Below are 19,400 nucleotides of genomic sequence, written 5' to 3' on the forward strand. Positions count from 1 at the left end.
GTTTTGCAGTTTGCTGTGGTCTGCAGTGAATAGTGATGTCTCGCTTGTGAGGTTTGTTTTTAGAACATTGACCTTGACGTTAGTGTGGTATGTAAACTTCGCAATGAATCCGTTACTGTACCACGGAGACCATTTTGTGGAGACAACTAGCAATTGCAGTAACTTTTCTGAGAGTTTTTTTACGGAGGAAATACAGAATGGCAGGGTCACTTCCTTCTTCTATGATGTTTCCTCCTTCATTACAGTAATTTTTCAGTACTTTGAACATCCTTGGGCAGTTAAGATACTTCTATTAATACTTCTTGGGAATATTGTTTCGGTTTTGTCTAAAGTTGGTAAGCAATTTAAGAATATCATCCAGAGATCTGCCCCAAGGCTGAATGGTTATGAGTGGCAGGGTGTGTGGGACAAGATGGGCAAGTACCTAGGCCAATGGGCACCCCCAGTGTTTTGGAACTTCACCCCTGAGCAAGTGCAGAATCCTGAAGAGTTAGTAGAATATTTGGACAAAGTATGCTGTCACCCTGGCAACTCCAGAGAGATGCAGATCATTGCAACGTGCTGGGGCCTGGCCCGTGCCTACCGAGCCCTGTTCAACACCATTCAGTGCCCTCAAAGGGAAGAGAAGGTCTCTGGCTCTGACAGTAAAACGACACGCACTGCGGCCACTCAGACCCGGGCAACGCGCCCTGCGGCCACTCCGACCCCAGCGACATGCCGTGCAGCCACTCAGACCCCGGCAACAGGCCCTGCGGCCACTCCGACCCCAGCGACATGCCGTGCAGCCACTCAGACCCCGGCAACAGGCCCTGCAGCCACTCCGACCCCAGCAACATGCACTGCAGCTACTCAGACACCGGCAACAGGCCCTGCGGCCACTCAAACCCGGGCAATACGCACTACGGCCACTCCAACCCCGGCAACAGGCTCTGCAGCCACTCAGACCCCGGCGACATGCACTGCGGTCACTCAGACCCCGGCGACATGCACTGCGGCCACTCCAATCCCGGTGACAGGCCCTGCAGCCACTCCGACCCCGGCGACATGCACTGCGGCCACTCCGACCCCGGCGACAGGCCCTGTGTCCACTCCGACCCCGGCGACAGGCTCTGCGGCCACTCCAACCCCGGTAACATGCACTGCGGCCACTCCGACCCAGGCAACAGGCCCCGCGGCCACTCCAACCCCGGTAACATGCACTGCGGCCACTCCAACCCCGGCAACAGGCCCTGCGGCCACTCAGACTCTGGTGACATGCACTTGCACTGCGGCCACTCCAACCCCGGCGACATGCACTGCGGCCACTCCAACCCCAGCAACAGGCCCTGCGGCCACTCAGACTCTGGTGACATGCACAGGCCCTGCGGCCACTCAGACTCTGGTGACATGCACATGCACTGCGGCCACTCCAACCCCGGCAACAGGCCCTGTGGCTGAACCAAAGAACCAGCCTGTGCCGGTATCAGTCGCCCCTGTACACAAGAAGAAATTTTGGAAGCGGAAGTCGGCTCGTTTAGTAAGGGAGGAAGAAGCTTCTTCTAAAAGGGAACCGGAGGAAGAACTGTACGACTACCCTGGAGAAGGGCCATCACGAGAACAGCAGGAGGACAGCCGGCCGCTGACCGGGGAGGAGGAAGAGGAAGAACTCATAAACGAGGCAGTGACCACCCGATCTCTATCCCTGAGTGAGCTGCGAGATATACGAAAAGATTTCAGCCATCGTCCAGGTGAGCATATTGTCACCTGTCTGCTCTGATGCTGGGATAATGGGGCCAGTAGCCTGGAATTAGAGGGTAGGGAAGCCAAGCAGCTGGGATCCCTTTCTAGGGAAGGGGGCATTGACAAAGCAATTGGAAAAGGGACACGAGTCCTCAGCCTTTGGAGGCGACTCTTGTCAAGCGTGAAGGAAAGGTATCCCTTTAAGGAAGATGTCATATGTCGCCCAAGCAAATGGGCCACCATGGAGAAGGGTATCCAGTTTCTGAGAGAATTAGCTGTGCTGGAGGTGATTTATGATGACCTGAACAATGAACAACTATCCAAAGATCCAGACGAAGTCAAGTGCACACGACCCATGTGGCGGAAGTTTATAAGGAGCTCACCATCGTCATACGCCAATTCATTGGCAGTGATGACCTGGAAAGATGGAGAGGAACAAACAGTGGATGAATTGGCTGGTCAACTCCGGCAATATGAGGAAAGTCTCTCTTCCTCCCTCGTCTCGGCTGTGGAGAAACTGTCCGAAAAACTGTCCCGGGAGATCCAGCAACTCAGAGAGGATAGGTCCTACTCCTCACCTGTACGGACCAATATCTCGGCTATTAGGAGTCAGCGTTCTTTTGCTCAAGAGAGAGAATATAAAGGGTACACACCACGGGGCACCCTATGGTTTTACCTGCGTGACCACGGAGAGGACATGAGGAAGTGGGATGGAAAACCTACTGCAGCCCTAGGGGCACGGGTACGCGAATTGCAAGGGAAAACAATCACAGAAAGAGGTTCTTCCAGGAAAATTGCTGCTCCAGTTTCCAGCGGGCAGTTCCCCAGACAGAGTAGAAGGGCTGATCTTACTCTTGATCTTAACGAAGAAACTTCTGACTCGTACGTACAAGAAATGAGAAATGAGTACTGTGATGAGGATTAGAGGGGCCCTGCCTCCAGCCAGGGGGAGGAAAGGGACAACCGGGTTTACTGGACTGTGTGGATTCGGTGGCCTGGCACATCAGACCCACAGGAGTATAAGGCTCTAGTAGACACCGGTGCACAGTGTACCCTAATGCCATCAAGATATATAGGGACAGAACCCATCTGTATTTCTGGGGTGACGGGGGGATCCCAACAGCTAACTGTATTGGAAGCCGAAGTGAGTCTAACTGGGAATGGGTGGCAGAAGCACCCCATTGTGACTGGCCCAGATGCTCCGTGCATCCTTGGCATAGACTACCTCAGGAGAGGGTATTTCAAGGACCCAAAAGGGTACAGGTGGGCTTTTGGTATAGCTGCCTTGGAGACGGAAGAAATTAAACAGCTGTCCACCTTGCCTGGTCTCTTGGAGGACCCCTCTGTTGTGGGGTTGCTGAAGGTCGAAGACTAACAGGTGCCAATCGCTACCACCACGGTACACCGGCGGCAATATCGCACCAACCGAGACTCCCTGATTCCCATTCATGAGCTGATTCGTCGACTGGAGAGCCAAGGAGTGATCAGCAAGACCCGCTCACCCTTTAACAGTCCCATATGGCCAGTGCGGAAGTCTAATGGAGAGTGGAGACTGACAGTAGACTATCGTGGCCTAAATGAAGTCACGCCACCGCTGAGTGCTGCTGTGCCAGACATGCTAGAACTTCAATACGAACTGGAGTCAAAGGCAGCCAAGTGGTATGCCACAGTTGATATTGCTAATGCGTTTTTCTCAATCCCTTTGGCAGCAGAGTGCAGGCCACAATTTGCTTTCACTTGGAGGGGCGTCCAGTACACCTGGAACCGACTGCCCCAGGGGTGGAAACACACCCCCACCATTTGCCATGGACTGATCCAGACTGCACTGGAACAGGGTGAGGCTCCAGAACACCTGCAATACATTGATGACATCATCGTGTGGGGCAACACAGCAGGAGAAGTTTTTGAAAAAAGGAAGGAAATAGTCCAAATCCTGCTGAAGGCCGGTTTTGCCATAAAACAAAGTAAGGTCAAGGGACCTGCACAGGAGATCCAATTTTTAGGAATAAAATGGCAAGATGGACGTCGTCAGATCCCAATGGAAGTGATCAACAAAATAACAGCCATGTCTCCACCAACTAGCAAAAAGGAAACACAAGCTTTCTTAGGCGTCGTGGGTTTTTGGAGAATGCACATTCCAAATTACAGTCTGATTGTAAACCCTCTCTATCAAGTGACCCAGAAGAAGAATGATTTCAAATGGGGCCCTGAGCAACGACAAGCTTTTGAACAAATTAAACGGGAGATAGTTCATGCAGTAGCCCTGGGGCCAGTCCGGGCAGGGCAAGATGTAAAAAATGTGCTCTACACCGCAGCCGGGGAGAATGGCCCTACCTGGAGCCTCTGGCAGAAAGCACCAGGGGAGACTCGAGGTCGACCCCTAGGGTTTTGGAGTCGGGGATACAGAGTATCCGAGGCCCGCTATACTCCAACTGAAAAAGAGATATTAGCAGCATATGAAGGGGTTCGAGCTGCTTCAGAAGTGATCGGCACTGAAGCACAGCTCCTCCTGGCACCCCGACTGCCGGTGCTAGGCTGGATGTTCAGAGGGAGGGTCCCCTGTACACATCATGCAACTGATGCTACGTGGAGGAAGTGGGTCGCACTGATCACACAACGGGCTCGAATAGGAAACCCCAGTCGCCCAGGAATCCTGGAAGTGATCATGGATTGGCCAGAGGGCAAAGATTTTGGAATATCGCCAGAGGAGGAGGTGACGCGTGCTGAGGAGGCCCCAATGTATAATGAACTACCAGAAAATGAGAAGCAATATGCCCTGTTCACTGATGGGTCCTGTCGTCTTGTGGGAAAGCATCGGAGGTGGAAAGCTGCTGTATGGAGTCCTATGTGACAAGTTGTAGAAACTGCTGAAGGAGAAGGTGAATCGAGCCAATTTGCAGAAGTAAAGGCCATCCAGCTGGCTTTAGACATTGCTGACCGAGAGAAGTGGCCAGTGCTCTATCTCTATACTGATTCATGGATGGTGGCAAATGCCCTGTGGGGGTGGTTGCAGCAATGGAAGCAGAGCAACTGGCAGCGCAGAGGCAAACCCATCTGGGCTGCCGCATTGTGGCAAGATATTGCTGCCCGGGTAGAGAACCTGGTTGTAAAAGTCCGTCACGTAGATGCTCACGTACCCAAGAGTCGGGCCACTGAAGAACATCAAAACAACCAGCAGGTGGATCAGGCTGCTAAGATTGAAGTGGCTCAGGTGGATCTGGACTGGCAACATAAGGGTGAATTATTTATAGCTTGGTGGGCCCATGACACCTCAGGTCACCAAGGAAGAGATGCAACATACAGATGGGCTCGTGATCGAGGGGTGGACTTGACCATGGACACTATTGCGCAGGTTATCCATGAACGCGAAACATGCGCTGCAATCAAGCAAGCCAAGCGTTTAAAGCCTTTTTGGTATGGAGGACGATGGCTGAAATATCAATATGGGGAGGCCTGGCAGATCGATTATATCACACTCCCACAAACCCGCCAAGGCAAGCGCCACGTGCTTACAATGGTGGAGGCAACCACCGGATGGCTGGAAACATATCCCGTGCCCCATGCCACTGCCCGGAACACTATCCTGGGCCTTGAAAAGCAAGTCCTATGGCGACATGGCACCCCAGAAAGAATTGAGTCAGACAATGGGACTCATTTCCGAAACAACCTCATAGACACCTGGGCCAAAGACCATGGCATTGAGTGGGTGTATCACATCCCCTATCATGCACCAGCCTCTGGGAAAATTGAACGATACAATGGACTGTTAAAGACTACGCTGGGAGCAATGGGTGGCGGGACATTCAAACATTGGGATACGCATTTAGCAAAGGCCACCTGGTTAGTCAACACTCGGGGATCTGCCAATCGAGCAGGCCCTGCCCAGTCAGAACTTTTACGTACTGTAGATGGGAATAAAGTTCCTATAGTGCACATAAAAAATATGCTGGGGAAGAGAGTCTGGGTTATTCCTGCCTCAGGCAGAGGCAGACCCATCCATGGGATTGCTTTTGCTCAAGGACCTGGGTGCCCTTGGTGGATAATGCGGAAGGATGGGGAAGTCCGATGTGTACCTCAAGGGGATTTGATTTTGGGTGAGAACAGCCAATGATCTGAATTATGTGATGTTAAGTACTAATTATAGTTATAATAGTTATACTAATAATACACAGATATACTAATAATACTTATAATATTATATGCCACACTAATGTTATTACAATAAGAATCACCCAGACTAATGAAGAATAACTTCAGTGAAACCAAGCAAAGCACAGTGATGATGGTACCAGAACTGACTTCAACATGAAACAATCCAACACCACATACCATCTCCATTTTTTCCTACCCTGAAAGATTATTATGACAGATGGAGCCCGAAGTCATGGACTAAATGAACTCACCGAACATTTTAGAGGGATGGCCCACAGACGAAGGGAATGATATCTGTGTGTGTGTGTGTGTGTATATATATATATATATATAAAAAAAGGGGTGGTGATTAATGAAAATGTACTGGAAAATATGAGACTTGAGCATGACGCAGATGGTATCGAATAAGGGGTGGATATTGTCCTGGTTTCGGCAGGGATAGAGTTAATTTCTTTTCTAGTAGCTGGTACAGTGTTTTGGATTTAGGATGAGAACAAAGTTGATAACGCACCGATGTTTTAGTTGTTGCTAGGTAATGCTTACACTAGCCAAGGACTTTTCAGCTTCCCATGCTCTACTGACTGAGAAGGCTGCAGGTGCACAAGAAGCTGGGAGGGGGCACAGCCAAACTGGCCAAAGGGACATTCCATACCATGTGACGTCATGCTCAGTACATAAACTGGGGAAAGCTGGCCGGGGGGGCCGCTGCTCGGGGACTGGCTGGGCATTGGTCGGCGGGTGGTGAGCAATTGTACTGTGCATCACTTGTTTTGTGTATTATTATTATTATCATATTATTATTATCATTTTATTTTAATTATTAAACTGTTTTTATCTCAACCCACGAGTTTTTTCTCTCTCTTACCCTTCCAATTCTCTCCCCCATCCCACCGTGTGTGGGGGGAGTGAGCGAGCGGCTGTGTGGTGCTTAGTTGCCGACTGAAATTAAACCTCGACAACCTCCCATTCTGAGGATCTAGGGCTGGGGACCTATTTCTCTTCTTATTAATACTAGTGTAAATTCCAAGTAACTGCATTGAACTCAGAAGAGGCGCTGTCATAAAAAATTGATGCAAGTATCAATGAAATTATATCCTATTCTTACATAATCAGTAGAAACTTAAAGTGGCGAGTAGCTAGTGAAAAATACTAGTGTGAAAGCCTAAAGTAAAGACTGCTATCTTCACTTTGCAGAAAATAATTTTTTACTCTGAATGAACCTTGTAGATTCCAAAATATGCTTTGTAAAATCATTGCTAATTGTCAGATGATTGAGTCACTCCAACTGAAGTCAGTAAATATCACACCACTGCAGCTGTCAAGAGTTATGGATTTTAAGGCTCTTCACTATTTTTAACAGCGTGTAAAAGAACATAAAACATGTAATTATTCAGACGAGAAATGCGCAATCTGAAATGTGCAGTGTTTTGAAAATAAGCAAGCATCCTGACACCTGTAACATTGCTGCAATTTGGCTGGCACTATGATTACGCCAACTATTAGTGCAGCTGTCATCCGAAATGCTGAATCCAAGCAGGGGGTAAATACTTCATTTAGGTGAGCAAACATATCAGGGCTTCTAAATGAATGACAATAGAAAGATCTTCCTTAGCTAATTGCTGTGGTGCCACATACACAGTTTGGCAGGAGGATGGTGCTGTGAAAAAGGGACACATTTCTGAGTTTGGGGTCATGTTGTTCTTCTGATGTCTAACATAAACATTTTAATTTCTCCTCCAGTTTGAAGAGTTAGGGCATGTGCATATGTGTGTAGACTTCTGCACCAACACCCACGCTATTATCTATTTACTAACACTAGCCTATGAGCATCTGGGGCCAGATCATTAGCCGATGTAAGTTAGCATGCACTCTCTGAAGACACAGTGACATCCCAGTTGAGACTCCTGCCCTTATATTCCAGAATTTGTAGGCTGCTCTTCCGAGCTTTCAAACCCAGGCACACTGTCTGTATCCATGTCTGCATAACAAAAATGTCTTCCTTTCAAAGCAAAACAAATAAAAACTAAGATGAACAAAATGGCATAACTCATTAGTTAAAATCCCCCAGGAAAACACAGTCTTTACCTAAATCAGTTGTGGCAGCTATTAATAATCCTGCCAGCTGTTATAGGAGGCCTCTTCAAGTGTACTGAGACCTCAAAACTTAAAGGTCTCCTGACAATGCATCCACTGAAGCATTTTAAAAATCAGCCTTACACTCAGTTAAACCTTCTTAATCTTTATTTGTAACGACTAAAGTGATTTATCTAGGCTTCAACAGTTCATTAATTTTAATGGTGAATACTGGGAATTGGAATATTACCATAGCCAGGTGTTAGCAGTGTCTAGAGGAAAGGAAATACTTTCATGAATGCAGGTCATAGGACAGCGAGGAAACAGGTGAGGCTCACATCACATTTTGTAGACAGTTATTAAAACATTTTTGCAATGTCCCACCATCCCTCGAATAACTCCAAATATATAGCCTTGGAAGAAACCAGGTTTTTGCAGAAGGTCTGAGGAAGAACAAGCAGCAGCTACCCAAAGTGAGAATGATTACAAGCTTAAAACCACATTCAGTTTTCACTCAATTCTGGCTGTGGCAAAATTCAATGTAAATGGGCATTTGAGCAAGTAAGGTGCCAATTTCAACCGTCAGCCCAGTGGCAGGATCTCTACAGGGTGCCACATGTACAGACATGTGGGAAAGCAGATAAAGCTGAAACTCACAGTCATCTTTCACATATATTTCTCCGTCAAGTCAAAACATACATGGAATATCTGAATCCATAATAGACCCCAAATATTGCAAATTCACTAGAAGAGCTATCCTTCTTTAAATACCTCCAAAATTTGACATTAAGACATGTACTGGATAAAGCTATTTTAAAGAACTTGTGATTTTCCTCCTGATGTGTACTGTGAGCAATTTCCAAGTCGAGTCTTTGTTGTATAAAGATAGATGTCTAAAATGAAGCATTTATATGGTAAAATGAAAAATAGAACAAGTCTCCAAAAAATCATACTTTTCAAAAACATCCCAACTACACTCTCCTTCTCGTGAAGTGCTTTAAACAAGCTCTAAAAAGCCAGACAGGGGTCTCGATCACCCAGTTATCTTGTGCTCAACCAGAACAAACACAAGAAGCCCATCTCTAGTGCTTCCTGGCTATCATTTCCACATCACACAGACCTCCTCAGTAAAAAGCTTAACAACTGCTCATGATCAAATAACCCACCCAGCCAGAAGCTCTGCTTTCCCACAGCAATCATGACCAAAAAAACCCCAACCTCTTGGTTGGCATGGATCAGAAAATCTCTCAAAAAAATCTCCAAACAGAAAACATACCTCAGAAACACCTCAGCAGTGTTTTCCTTACCACTGCCTTTGCACCTATGTCACACAAAGCAATCGTCTATGAATAGAGTCCTATTCGGACCTGCCTCTGAGCAAAAGTTTGGGAACACCAGGACTTTGCACAACGTCAGGCAACGGAGAATTGTTCTTTATAAAGCATGTGACAATGTTTCAAAAAGCCGAAACAGCCCAGTGCTGTGCCACTTACTTGTGCATTGTATTCCTTTTTTTTTTTTTTAACCTATTGTTTCTTTGTTATGCTGCGCAGAGGAATGCTAGACTTGCCAAGCTGGAGGAGGGTGGTTGGCCTATGGCACTTGCCACCGTGGCGGCACAAACTGCTTCAGGCAAGGTTTGGCGGAGTTTCATTCTAGCCTTTCCAATCCATAGGCTGGCATTTACACTAAGGAATAATCACTTGTGTACTTTCCAAAATTCCTATTTAATAATTACCATTCAAACTCATCATGTGCTTGCTGTTCTTCTCACAGCTTAACCTCTTCTGGGTCGTGAATCCTGACCTCAAGGATAACTGGTAGAAGCGAGTTCCTCTGGTGAAGGGTAGGCTGGACAGCAAATTGTTTCTTTCCATTAAGTCTTGAATTGGCCACTCTCCTTAGGCTCTTTGTTGGTTTTCTTACTACTGTTGGTACAAGACTTCTTTCTGCCTGCCTAGATATGTCTGTAGCCTCTATCCCTGTAGTATCCAACTGCCAATCAGTTCTTCACCGCACCTTCTATGGTAATCACAGTATCACAGAGTGGTTGAGGTTGGAAGGGACCTCTGGAGGTCATCTTGTCCAACCCCCTGCTTAAGCTGGGTCACCTAGAGCCAGTTGCCCAGGACCATGTCTAGACGTTTTTTGAATATCTCTAAGGAGGGAGTGAAAACAAGTATTATTATTCCCACTGTGCAGATAAAGAATCAAACAGAAAGATCAGAGGTTTGCCAAGGAAGTTAAGGAGCTGCAACTATAATTTTGATTCACACTAAGCCTTACTCAACATCGCTGGGCACTTTAGAGACTATTCCTGCCCTGTGGTGTTACAGGCTGAATAAAGAAGATAAAATGCTGAAAAAAACCAAATCCAGTGACGAGTGTGATGGTGGTAACTCAAGTAAGTATCACAGTTTTATTTAATCAGCAGTTTGTTTGATATTTTTTTTGGTGGGTAGAAAGTAGCTAAATGAAAAATAACTGATGATTTAAAAGGAAAAAAAGAGCTTGGGGGAAAAAGAAAGTGAAGGACTGCAAGGGGAAAAGGTTGAAGATGAACAGATTTTAGTGCAAGACTCAAGTTGCTACAAATTCTAGTCTGATCACCTGTGCAGACTTTTTAGTCTCACATAGCCTAACAGTTGAGGTTTGGCTAAAGCATACTGTCTGCAGTAGCAACCAGGCTTGATCTAAGCATATTAAGACAAGGTGAGTCCACCATTGTCCTTGGTTAGAAAAGGGAGGAAACACGGAGGGTGAGCAGAGGGAGGCTGAGGAGTAGGGGCTGTAAGACATTTACAATAGAAGGGCAGGGAACAGCACATTGAGTCAGTTCTTCACAAGATGAGGTGCTCTGCTGGCCCACAAATTGGCTGAGGCTACTTCTATGCTGGCTCCTCCCTGGCATTTCTTTCTCAGGATCACTCCTGAGACTCCACCCATTCTTTCTTAGGATCATTTCTGATCCTAAATGTTAAAAAAAGTAATTTAGATGTATTTTTAAAGTAGTATCTATGGATCTTGTTTTCTTTTGTGTCTGTTTGGCCTCTGGTTATGTTGTCCTCCTGTGATGGATTCCCTACTCGTTATGCTCCTCCCAAGCTGCAGGGTAGCACATCAGCTGCCAACTCAGGGTAACATCCCAATTCATTGCCTTTCCCGGAGCTCCTGAGCACACGGCAAAACTGGGCAGCCCACGGCGGCCCCGGCGTGAGGCAGGCAGGGAAGGGGAGGTGGAGAGGAAGGAATTTTAAGAGCGAACGTGAGGCGCGAAGTCCAGGCCGCGGCAGCGCCGGGCTGGGCGGGCCGCGCTCCTCCCTTGGTCGCCCCCGCGCGGTGCCGCAGCGGCGAGAGCGTCGCGCCGCGGCCGCTGGTGGGACGGGACGGGACGGGACAGGACGAGACGGCGGCGGACCCGGCGGGGAGGTAAAGGCCGCTCGTCGCGGGCCGGGGCGGCGCCGGGGCCGCGCGGCTCCCAGGGATCCGTGGGGGGGGCTGAGGCGGGCGGTTGGCTCGGCGCGGGAGGGAAGCGGCGGGAGGTGCTGCCGGGCCCAGCCCGCTGCCCGGCCTCCCTGGCACAGAGCCGCGTGTGCGCGCAGGAAAGGCCCCGCCGGTGGGACGGCCAGGCAGGCCCTAACGCTCTTCGCCCCCCACCCCCCCAACTTAACCAAGGAGTTTTAGGAGCAGCAGAAGAGACAGCGCGTGTCCTGTTTGCAGTGCTGAAATAACACCGAGACACTTCAGCACAAATGGATGGTGCCCTGCTACACTGTAGGGCTGTACCAAGATTAATGCTAGTTGTGTGACAGAAACCGGTATGCAGGCATGTTCATCAACAGAGAGGTATTGCCAGATTAAAATAAGATGCAGATGAAAAACATTTATAAGGCAGCAACTGGATGAGAAAAAAAATCCACATTCTTTGGTCACAAAGATATGCAGCACTTATAAAAAGTCCATATAAAACAAAATCTGTTGGTATGCACGTTCTCTTAAATGCATCTTGTTCATAACAGGATGCTATATTTTTGACATCTCTTCCTGCTGCTATGGATTTATTATCTACTGGCTGAAAGCCCATGTCAGGTACATTCAATACAGCCAGTTGCAGCAGCAAAGGGTCCATTCTTCCTAGAACAGAAACTCCAGTTTCATCTATGGTATGTTTTATAAAAATATTTCATATGTATACAATAGTTCAGAGCCCCTGTTGGCATAGGTGTTTAGTCCAGTGGCTTTCACACAATGACAAATGTGCTCTGTGTTTTTACTTGCCTGCTGGGTTGTTCAGCACTGAAGATATGAACGTACCTACTCTTCTTAGTTTATTTTAAACTTCAGAAATACGTTTGGTAAGTTGGTGCTTTGCAAAATTCACTATTAGGACTACAGAAAATAATTTGTTTATATAAAGTGATTAATGTAATGTTATTCTTAACAGTTAAATATATAACAGATTATTCATTATTTGCTATTCATTAGCAATATTTATACATACACAGTAAACTGCTAAAACTTTTGACTGTGGATGTACAGAGAAGCAATTTTGCCTGTGATGAATATTAAGTAGCATAAGTTGGAAAAGACAACAGGATGTTTGGAGGACTGAGAAGGTAAGACAGTTAAAACTTTATGCTGTATCTTACTGGTTATAGCCTCCAAAATTATAATAGTGCAACAGCAACTCATGTTCCCCTCCTGACGTGAGGGAAAGCAGTACTGCATTTGCACATAAGGCTTGCACACCATTGGTGGCTTTCACCTAACTCATTTGTACTTAAAACTTTCTAAGGGGTCACTAAGGTAGGGGATGAAAAGCCCTATTTAGCTCAATACAAGTGTTCCTACTCAATAAAGGCACACAACTGCTTGAAAGAGGAAGCTGCAGTACTGAAAGCAGAGTCAGTGCTTGACTGCATGAGACCATGCCTCTCACAGAAGGTGAATGATATCTTCAAAAAACTTTATGAAATGCAAACTCAGCAAACTCAGTTAAATCCTTTCAAGTTTCTTCTTTGCATGGCAACAATAAACCAGTGATTGACTATTCTTAGAGCTGTTACTTGAATAATTGGGGAGAGGGAAAGCTAAGGTTCTTACTAAGGCATGTACAAGATGGCTTGCTGTCCCTTCATTTTAAGATTTGTAGTTTGATTTACTATCAAAGACCATAGAGGTCAACTTAAAAAAAAAAAAGGCAAAAACTTTCTTTTAGCATACAGGTTCCCCACCTCCTATTAGCAGAAGTGCCTTTTTAGATACCTGGTGAACTAAAACTTTCTATGTAACCGTTTCACAAAGAACAATTTTTTTTCCACAGCTAGAAATAGGTAGCCTCTGAAAATGTTAAGTTGCCAATATAAGTTGGCGAGTCAACAAATGGTTACGGGACTGGTGCCACAGCCAGGGGTTCGGCTACTTAGACCATGGGACTCGCTTTGAGAAACCTGGTCTACTGGGGGCTGACGGGGTCCATCTGTCAGAGGAGGGGAAGAGCATCTTCGGTCATAGGCTTGCCAAGCTGGTGAAGAGGGCTTTAAACTAGAGATACCAGGGGAGGGGAACCTCAGTCCATCCCACTCCTACCAGGGCTACCACAAGCCCTGGTCCTCATGGGGGACTTCAACCACCCCGACATCTGTTGGAGGGACAACACGGCAGGGCATAAGCAATCCGGGAGGTTCCTGGAATGCATCGATGATAACTTCCTTCTCCAAGTGGTAGAGGAGCCAACGAGGAGAGGTGCTATGCTGGACCTTGTTCTCACCAACAAGGAGGGGCTGGTGGGGAATGTGAAGCTCAAGGGCAGCCTGGGCTGCAGCGACCACGAAATGGTGGAGTTCAAGATCCTTAGGGCACCGAGGAGGGCGCACAGCAAGCTCACTACCCTGGACTTCAGGAGAGCGGACTTTGGCGTCTTCAGGGATCTGCTTGGTAGAATGCCATGGGACAAAGCCCTGGAGGGAAGAGGGGCCCAAGAAAGCTGGGTAATATTCAAGGATCACCTCCTTCAAGCTCAGGAGCGATGCATCCCAACAAAGAGGAAGTCAGGCAAAAACGCCAGGAGGCCTGCATGGATGAACAAGGAGCTCCTGGACAAACTCAAACACAAAAAGGAAGCCTACAGAGGGTGGAAGCAAGGACAGGTAGCCTGGGAGGAATACAGAGAAGTTGTCCAAGCAGCCAGGGATCAGGTTAGGAAAGCAAAAGCCCTGACAGAATTAAATCTGGCCAGGGACGTCAAGGGCAACAAGAAAAGATTCTATAGGTATGTCGGGGATAAAAGGAAGATGAGGGAAAATGTGGGCCCTCTCCGGAACGCAGTGGGAGACCTGGTTACCCGGGACACGGAGAAGGCGGAGGTACTCAATGACTTTTTTGCCTCGGTCTTCACCGGCAAGTGCTCAAGCCTCACCGCCCAAGCCGCAGAAGGCAAAGGCGGGGACTGGGAGAATGAAGAGCCGCCCACTGTGGGAGAATCATAGAATCATAGAATCATTAAGGTTGGAAAAGACCTCTAAGATCATCAAGTCCAACCGTCAACCCAACACCACCATGCCCACTAAACCATGTCCCTAAGCGCCTCATCTACACGTCTTTTAAATACCTCCAGGGATGGGGACTCAACCACTTCCCTGGGCAGCCTGTTCCAATGTTTAACCACTCTTTCAGTAAAGAAATTTTTCCTCACGTCCAATCTAAACCTCCCCTGGCGCAACTTGAGGCCATTTCCTCTCGTCCTATCGCTAGTTACTTGGGAGAAGAGACCAACACCCACCTCGCTACAACCTCCTTTCAGGTAGTTGTAGAGAGCGATGAGGTCTCCCCTCAGCCTCCTCTTCTCCAGGCTAAACAACCCCAGTTCCCTCAGCCGCTCCTCATAAGACTTGTTCTCCAGACCCCTCACCAGCCTCGTTGCCCTTCTCTGGACATGCTCCAGCACCTCAACGTCCTTCTTGTAGTGAGGGGCCCAAAACTGAACACAGTATTCGAGGGGCGGCCTCACCAGTGCCGAGTACAGGGGCACGATCACTTCCCTACTCCTGCTGGCCACACTATTTCTGATACAGGCCAGGATGCCATTGGCCTTCTTGGCCGCCTGGGCACACTGCCGGCTCATGTTCACCCGGCTGTCAACCAGCACCCCCAGTCCTTTTCCGACAGGCAGCTTTCCAGCCACTCTTCCCCAAGGCTGTAGCGCTGCATGGGGTTGTTGTGACCCAAGTGCAGGACCCGGCACTTGGCCTTGTTGAATCTCATACAATTGGCCTCGGCCCATCGATCCAGCCTGTCCAGGTCCCTCTGCAGAGCCTTCCTACCCTCGAGCAGATCAACACTCCCGCCCAACTTGGTGTCGTCTGCAAACTTACTGAGGGTGCACTCAATCCCCTCATCCAGATCATTGATAAATATATTGAACAAGACCGGCCCCAAAACTGAGCCCTGGGGAAAACCAGAAGATCAGGTTCGAGACTATCTAAGGCACCTGAAGGTGCACAAGTCCATGGGACCCGATGCGATCCATCCGCGGGTCCTGAAGGAACTGGCGGATGAAGTTGCTAAGCCACTATCCATCGTATTTGAGAAGTTGTGGCAGTCCGGTGAAGTTCCCACTGACTGGAAAAGGGGAAACATAACCCCCATTTTTAAAAAGGGAAAAAAGGAAGACCCGGGGAACTACAGGCCAGTCAGTCTCACCTCTGTGCCTGGGAAGATCATGGAACAGATCCTCCTGGAAGCTATGCTAAGGCACGTGGAGGACAGGGAGGTGATTCGAGACAGCCAGCATGGCTTCATCAAGGGCAAGTCCTGCCTGACTAACCTAGTGGCCTTCTATGATGGCGTGACTACATCAGTGGACACGGGAAGGGCTACAGATGTCGTCTATCTGGACCTCTGTAAGGCCTTTGACACGGTCCCCCACAACATCCTTCTCTCTAAACCGTAGAGGTATGGATTTGATGGGTGGACTGTCCGGTGGGTGAGGAATTGGTTAGATGGTCGCATCCAGAGGGTAGTGGTCAACGGCTCAATGTCCAGATGGAGATTGGTGACGAGTGGCGTCCCGCAGGGGTCCGTATTGGGACCGGTACTGTTTAATATCTTCATCAATGACATAGACAGTGGGATCGAGTGCACCCTCAGCAAGTTTGCAGATGACACCAAGCTGAGCGGTGCGGTCGACACGCCAGAGGGACGGGATGCCATCCAGAGGGACCTGGACAAGCTCGAGAAGTGGGCCCGTGTGAACCTCATGAGGTTCAACAAGGCCAAGTGCAAGGTCCTGCACCTGGGTCGGGGCAACCCCCGGTATCAATACAGGCTGGGGGATGAAGGGATTGAGAGCAGCCCTGCCGAGAAGGACTTGGGGGTACTGGTGGATGAAAAGCTGGACATGAGCCAGCAATGTGCGCTTGCAGCCCAGAAGGCCAATCGTATCCTGGGCTGCATCAGAAGAAGCGTGGCCAGCAGGTCGAGGGAGGTGATTCTGCCCCTCTACTCTGCTCTGGTGAGACCCCACCTGGAGTACTGCGTCCAGCTCTGGAGCCCCCAGCATAAGAAAGACATGGACCTGTTGGAGCGGGTCCAGAAGAGGGCCACGAAAATGATCAGGGGGATGGAACACCTCTCCTATGAAGAAAGGCTGAGAGAGTTGGGGTTGTTCAGCCTAGAGAAGAGAAGGCTTTGGGGACACCTTATTGCAGCCTATCAGTACTTAAAGGGGGCTTATAAAAAAGATGGTGGCAAACTTTTTAGCAGGGCCTGTTGCGACAGGACAAGGGGGAATGGCTTTAAACTGAAAGAGGGTAGATTCAGACTAGATATAAGGAAGAAATTTTTTATGCTGAGGGTGGTGAAACAGTGGAACAGGTTGCCCAGAGAGGTGGTGGATGCCCCATCCCTGGAAACATTCAAGGCCAGGTTGGACGGGGCTCTGAGCAACCTGATTTAGTTGAAGATGTCCCTGCCCATGGCAGGGGGGTTGGACTAGATGACCTTTAAAGGTCCCTTCCAACCCAAACTATTCTATGATTCTATGATTCTCTAAAGGAATGCATCAGCAAAGTAAGCCAATAATTCATAACTATTACTAAAACAGTGAAAAGAGAACTGCTTACAATGGCAAATGGTGAGCTGATTTTAATTAAATTAAGGAATACTGCCGCAGGCACTGCTCATAGCCTTATCTCCAACTGTATACTGCTGAAGTAAGGTGTACTTCAGGTTGTTAAAAAAAAAAAAAGCTGTGTGCTTTAATGATTTAAATAACATAGATTGACTATTTTGCTTTATATTGTATGCATCTAAAGATATATTAAGATAAATAACTAGCAACTTGTCCTGGTTTTACTCAACAGTGCTTGACAGTTGCCTGCATGATCCAATAGGATGGTGAAACTACTAAGTTTCCCTTACTTGGACAAGTATCAGAACTTTAACTTGACTAAAATGGGATTAAGTTTTTCTCATTTTAGAAGAGCACTCATATCCAGCGTATGCACAAGACAGTATCAAGAAGCACACTGCTTAAATCGACAATGATTTATTTTGTTTAGGAACATTCAATAAATACTAATCTTTTAGCTTCAGTTTGGCAATCCTTTCCCACCAAAAATCTGTTCGTTGGTTGTTTTTTTTTTCCTAGTATAAACTCCATTGCCAGCAAGGTATGTATCAGAAGTTGTTAATAAATAATACACACAGATAGCAGTTTTCTAAACATACCTCCTCTTTTAAAGGCACGATACAGATTTACTAAACAAGTCTCGTGCAAGTTCTTCACAGAAGAAAATTTTGGTACAAGCTGTTCTCTGAACATTGTTTTCTTCACCAATGCTGGTAGTTTATTTCATGGAATAGAGTATTTAAACAGTACTGATGGATCATTTAAAACCAAGTTTTTTTCCCCTTAAGGTAAGCTGAGATATGTGAGTAGTACTGAACTGTATGAATTTAAGAGTGGTGTACCTCTTGCTGAGCATTTCATGGCAATCATGAATAAACATACAACAGAGGAAAAGGCAATATGATACTCTGTTAGTAGGGTTTGGGGGATTTTCTTTTTCTTTTTTGTTTGTTTCTGCTTGCTTTTAAACCACTGTTCAAAAGGTAAAGGTATCATATTTAAAAGACGTTTTGTTTGACTTTCCATGAAGTATTGTGTTAAAAACACAACTGAAGGAAGTTCCTGCTCATGATGAGAATTACTTTCAAGTACTTAAATTTGAATATCCCTCTAAATTCCATTCATTTCTTATTAAAAATGTGTTTTAATAAAAGCATGAAGACCACAGAAAACCAATTAACATAAGAGTTAATCTTGCATAATTTTTTCCACAACTGTATTTTACATATCACCAAACTTGTGCTTTAGCAAAAGAAAAAAAGAATAAAAATAAATTCTCTCCCAACTATTTATACACAAGAATTACCCTGCTGTGAGACCAGATACTTTACTCTACAGTCCCTCTAATCCAAGGCGTAATCTTAGGTGTATCCTTTTGTGATTTAGGTTCCTGGAAGTTTTCAGCAAACCTTTCTCTTGCTTTATCCCAGTTCTTTTTATTCTTGCTCTGGATGATCTGAACATCTTCAATTGAGGCTGGTCTACTTGTACCCAAACCTGCATGCATCTTATGTAACTGAAGGTGGATCTGTCAAATACATTAAATATTGTTGTAACTGCAAGTTAGGTATTCTAAATACTTCAAATCATATTTTATAATACTAATTCCCCCCTCCCCAAGCACTTTGTTTAAGGCTCTAATATACTTAGATCTAGATTTAGATGGGCATCTAAAGTACTGTTAAAACAATGTGTCAAATCACCACCTCTAGAACTACGATCTGGAGTGCTGATGTCACCTGCCACTAACATCACTGTGAAGTACTCCTAACTAAATGAATAGTGTATGAGCCCTGTGCTGGGTAGTTTGACAACACAAGGCATGGTGTGGCTCTGAGCAGTGCTATTGCCAAAAGACAACACCACAATGGTGACAAAAATGGGGCTAAGATGACTGCCACAGAGGCCTAGAACTTGGTGGCTACAGTAAGTGACTTCAGCCAGTTTTTCCTCTCTCATGGTGCATCACCTAGTTTGAATTTTGTGCTACATCAGCCTAGCAGAAAGTGAAGGATTCCACCATAAGCCCATCTTGAATTCACATCACTTAAAATTATTTAAATCTTCCTCCAAACTTTGTATTTAAATATGAGATTATTAATTCAATAGCTAGAAGCTGTCTGTCCTCCCTTGCTTAGTTTCCCAACAACCACAAACATTACTGGCATTTTCCACTGAAGGGATGAAATCATTGAAAAATTTCAAAATACTTCATTAATCAAGTCAAAAGTGATTTGAGATTAGTCCTACTGAGATTATTCCTTCCTACCCAGGATTTTGAAATGTTTCAAGTGAATAGTGGCTTACAATTAGACATTTTTGACTG

The 19,400-nt window shown here is 46.7% G+C and overlaps 1 protein-coding gene and 1 non-coding gene across 2 annotated transcripts in view; one reads left to right on the plus strand and one right to left on the minus strand.

Moving 5' to 3' along the window:
* The first annotated feature begins 12,545 nt into the window (after positions 1-12,545).
* Positions 12,546-12,675, plus strand: LOC143172296 (small nucleolar RNA SNORA47). The gene has a single exon (XR_012997319.1). It is a non-coding gene; the product is annotated as a small nucleolar RNA SNORA47 (small nucleolar RNA).
* A 4,800-nt stretch (positions 12,676-17,475) lies between these two features.
* Positions 17,476-19,400, minus strand: part of LOC143172098 (angiogenic factor with G patch and FHA domains 1-like) — a 30,131-nt gene continuing 28,206 nt past the window's right edge. The window contains exon 14 of the mRNA XM_076361349.1: positions 17,476-18,602. Within this exon, the coding sequence (XP_076217464.1) occupies positions 18,402-18,602 (201 nt within the window). The 3' untranslated portion in view covers positions 17,476-18,401. The remainder of the gene's footprint in view (positions 18,603-19,400) is intronic.

The sequence above is a fragment of the Aptenodytes patagonicus genome, chromosome W (genome assembly GCF_965638725.1).
Source record: "Aptenodytes patagonicus chromosome W, bAptPat1.pri.cur, whole genome shotgun sequence".
In the NCBI taxonomy this organism is placed as follows: domain Eukaryota; kingdom Metazoa; phylum Chordata; class Aves; order Sphenisciformes; family Spheniscidae; genus Aptenodytes; species Aptenodytes patagonicus.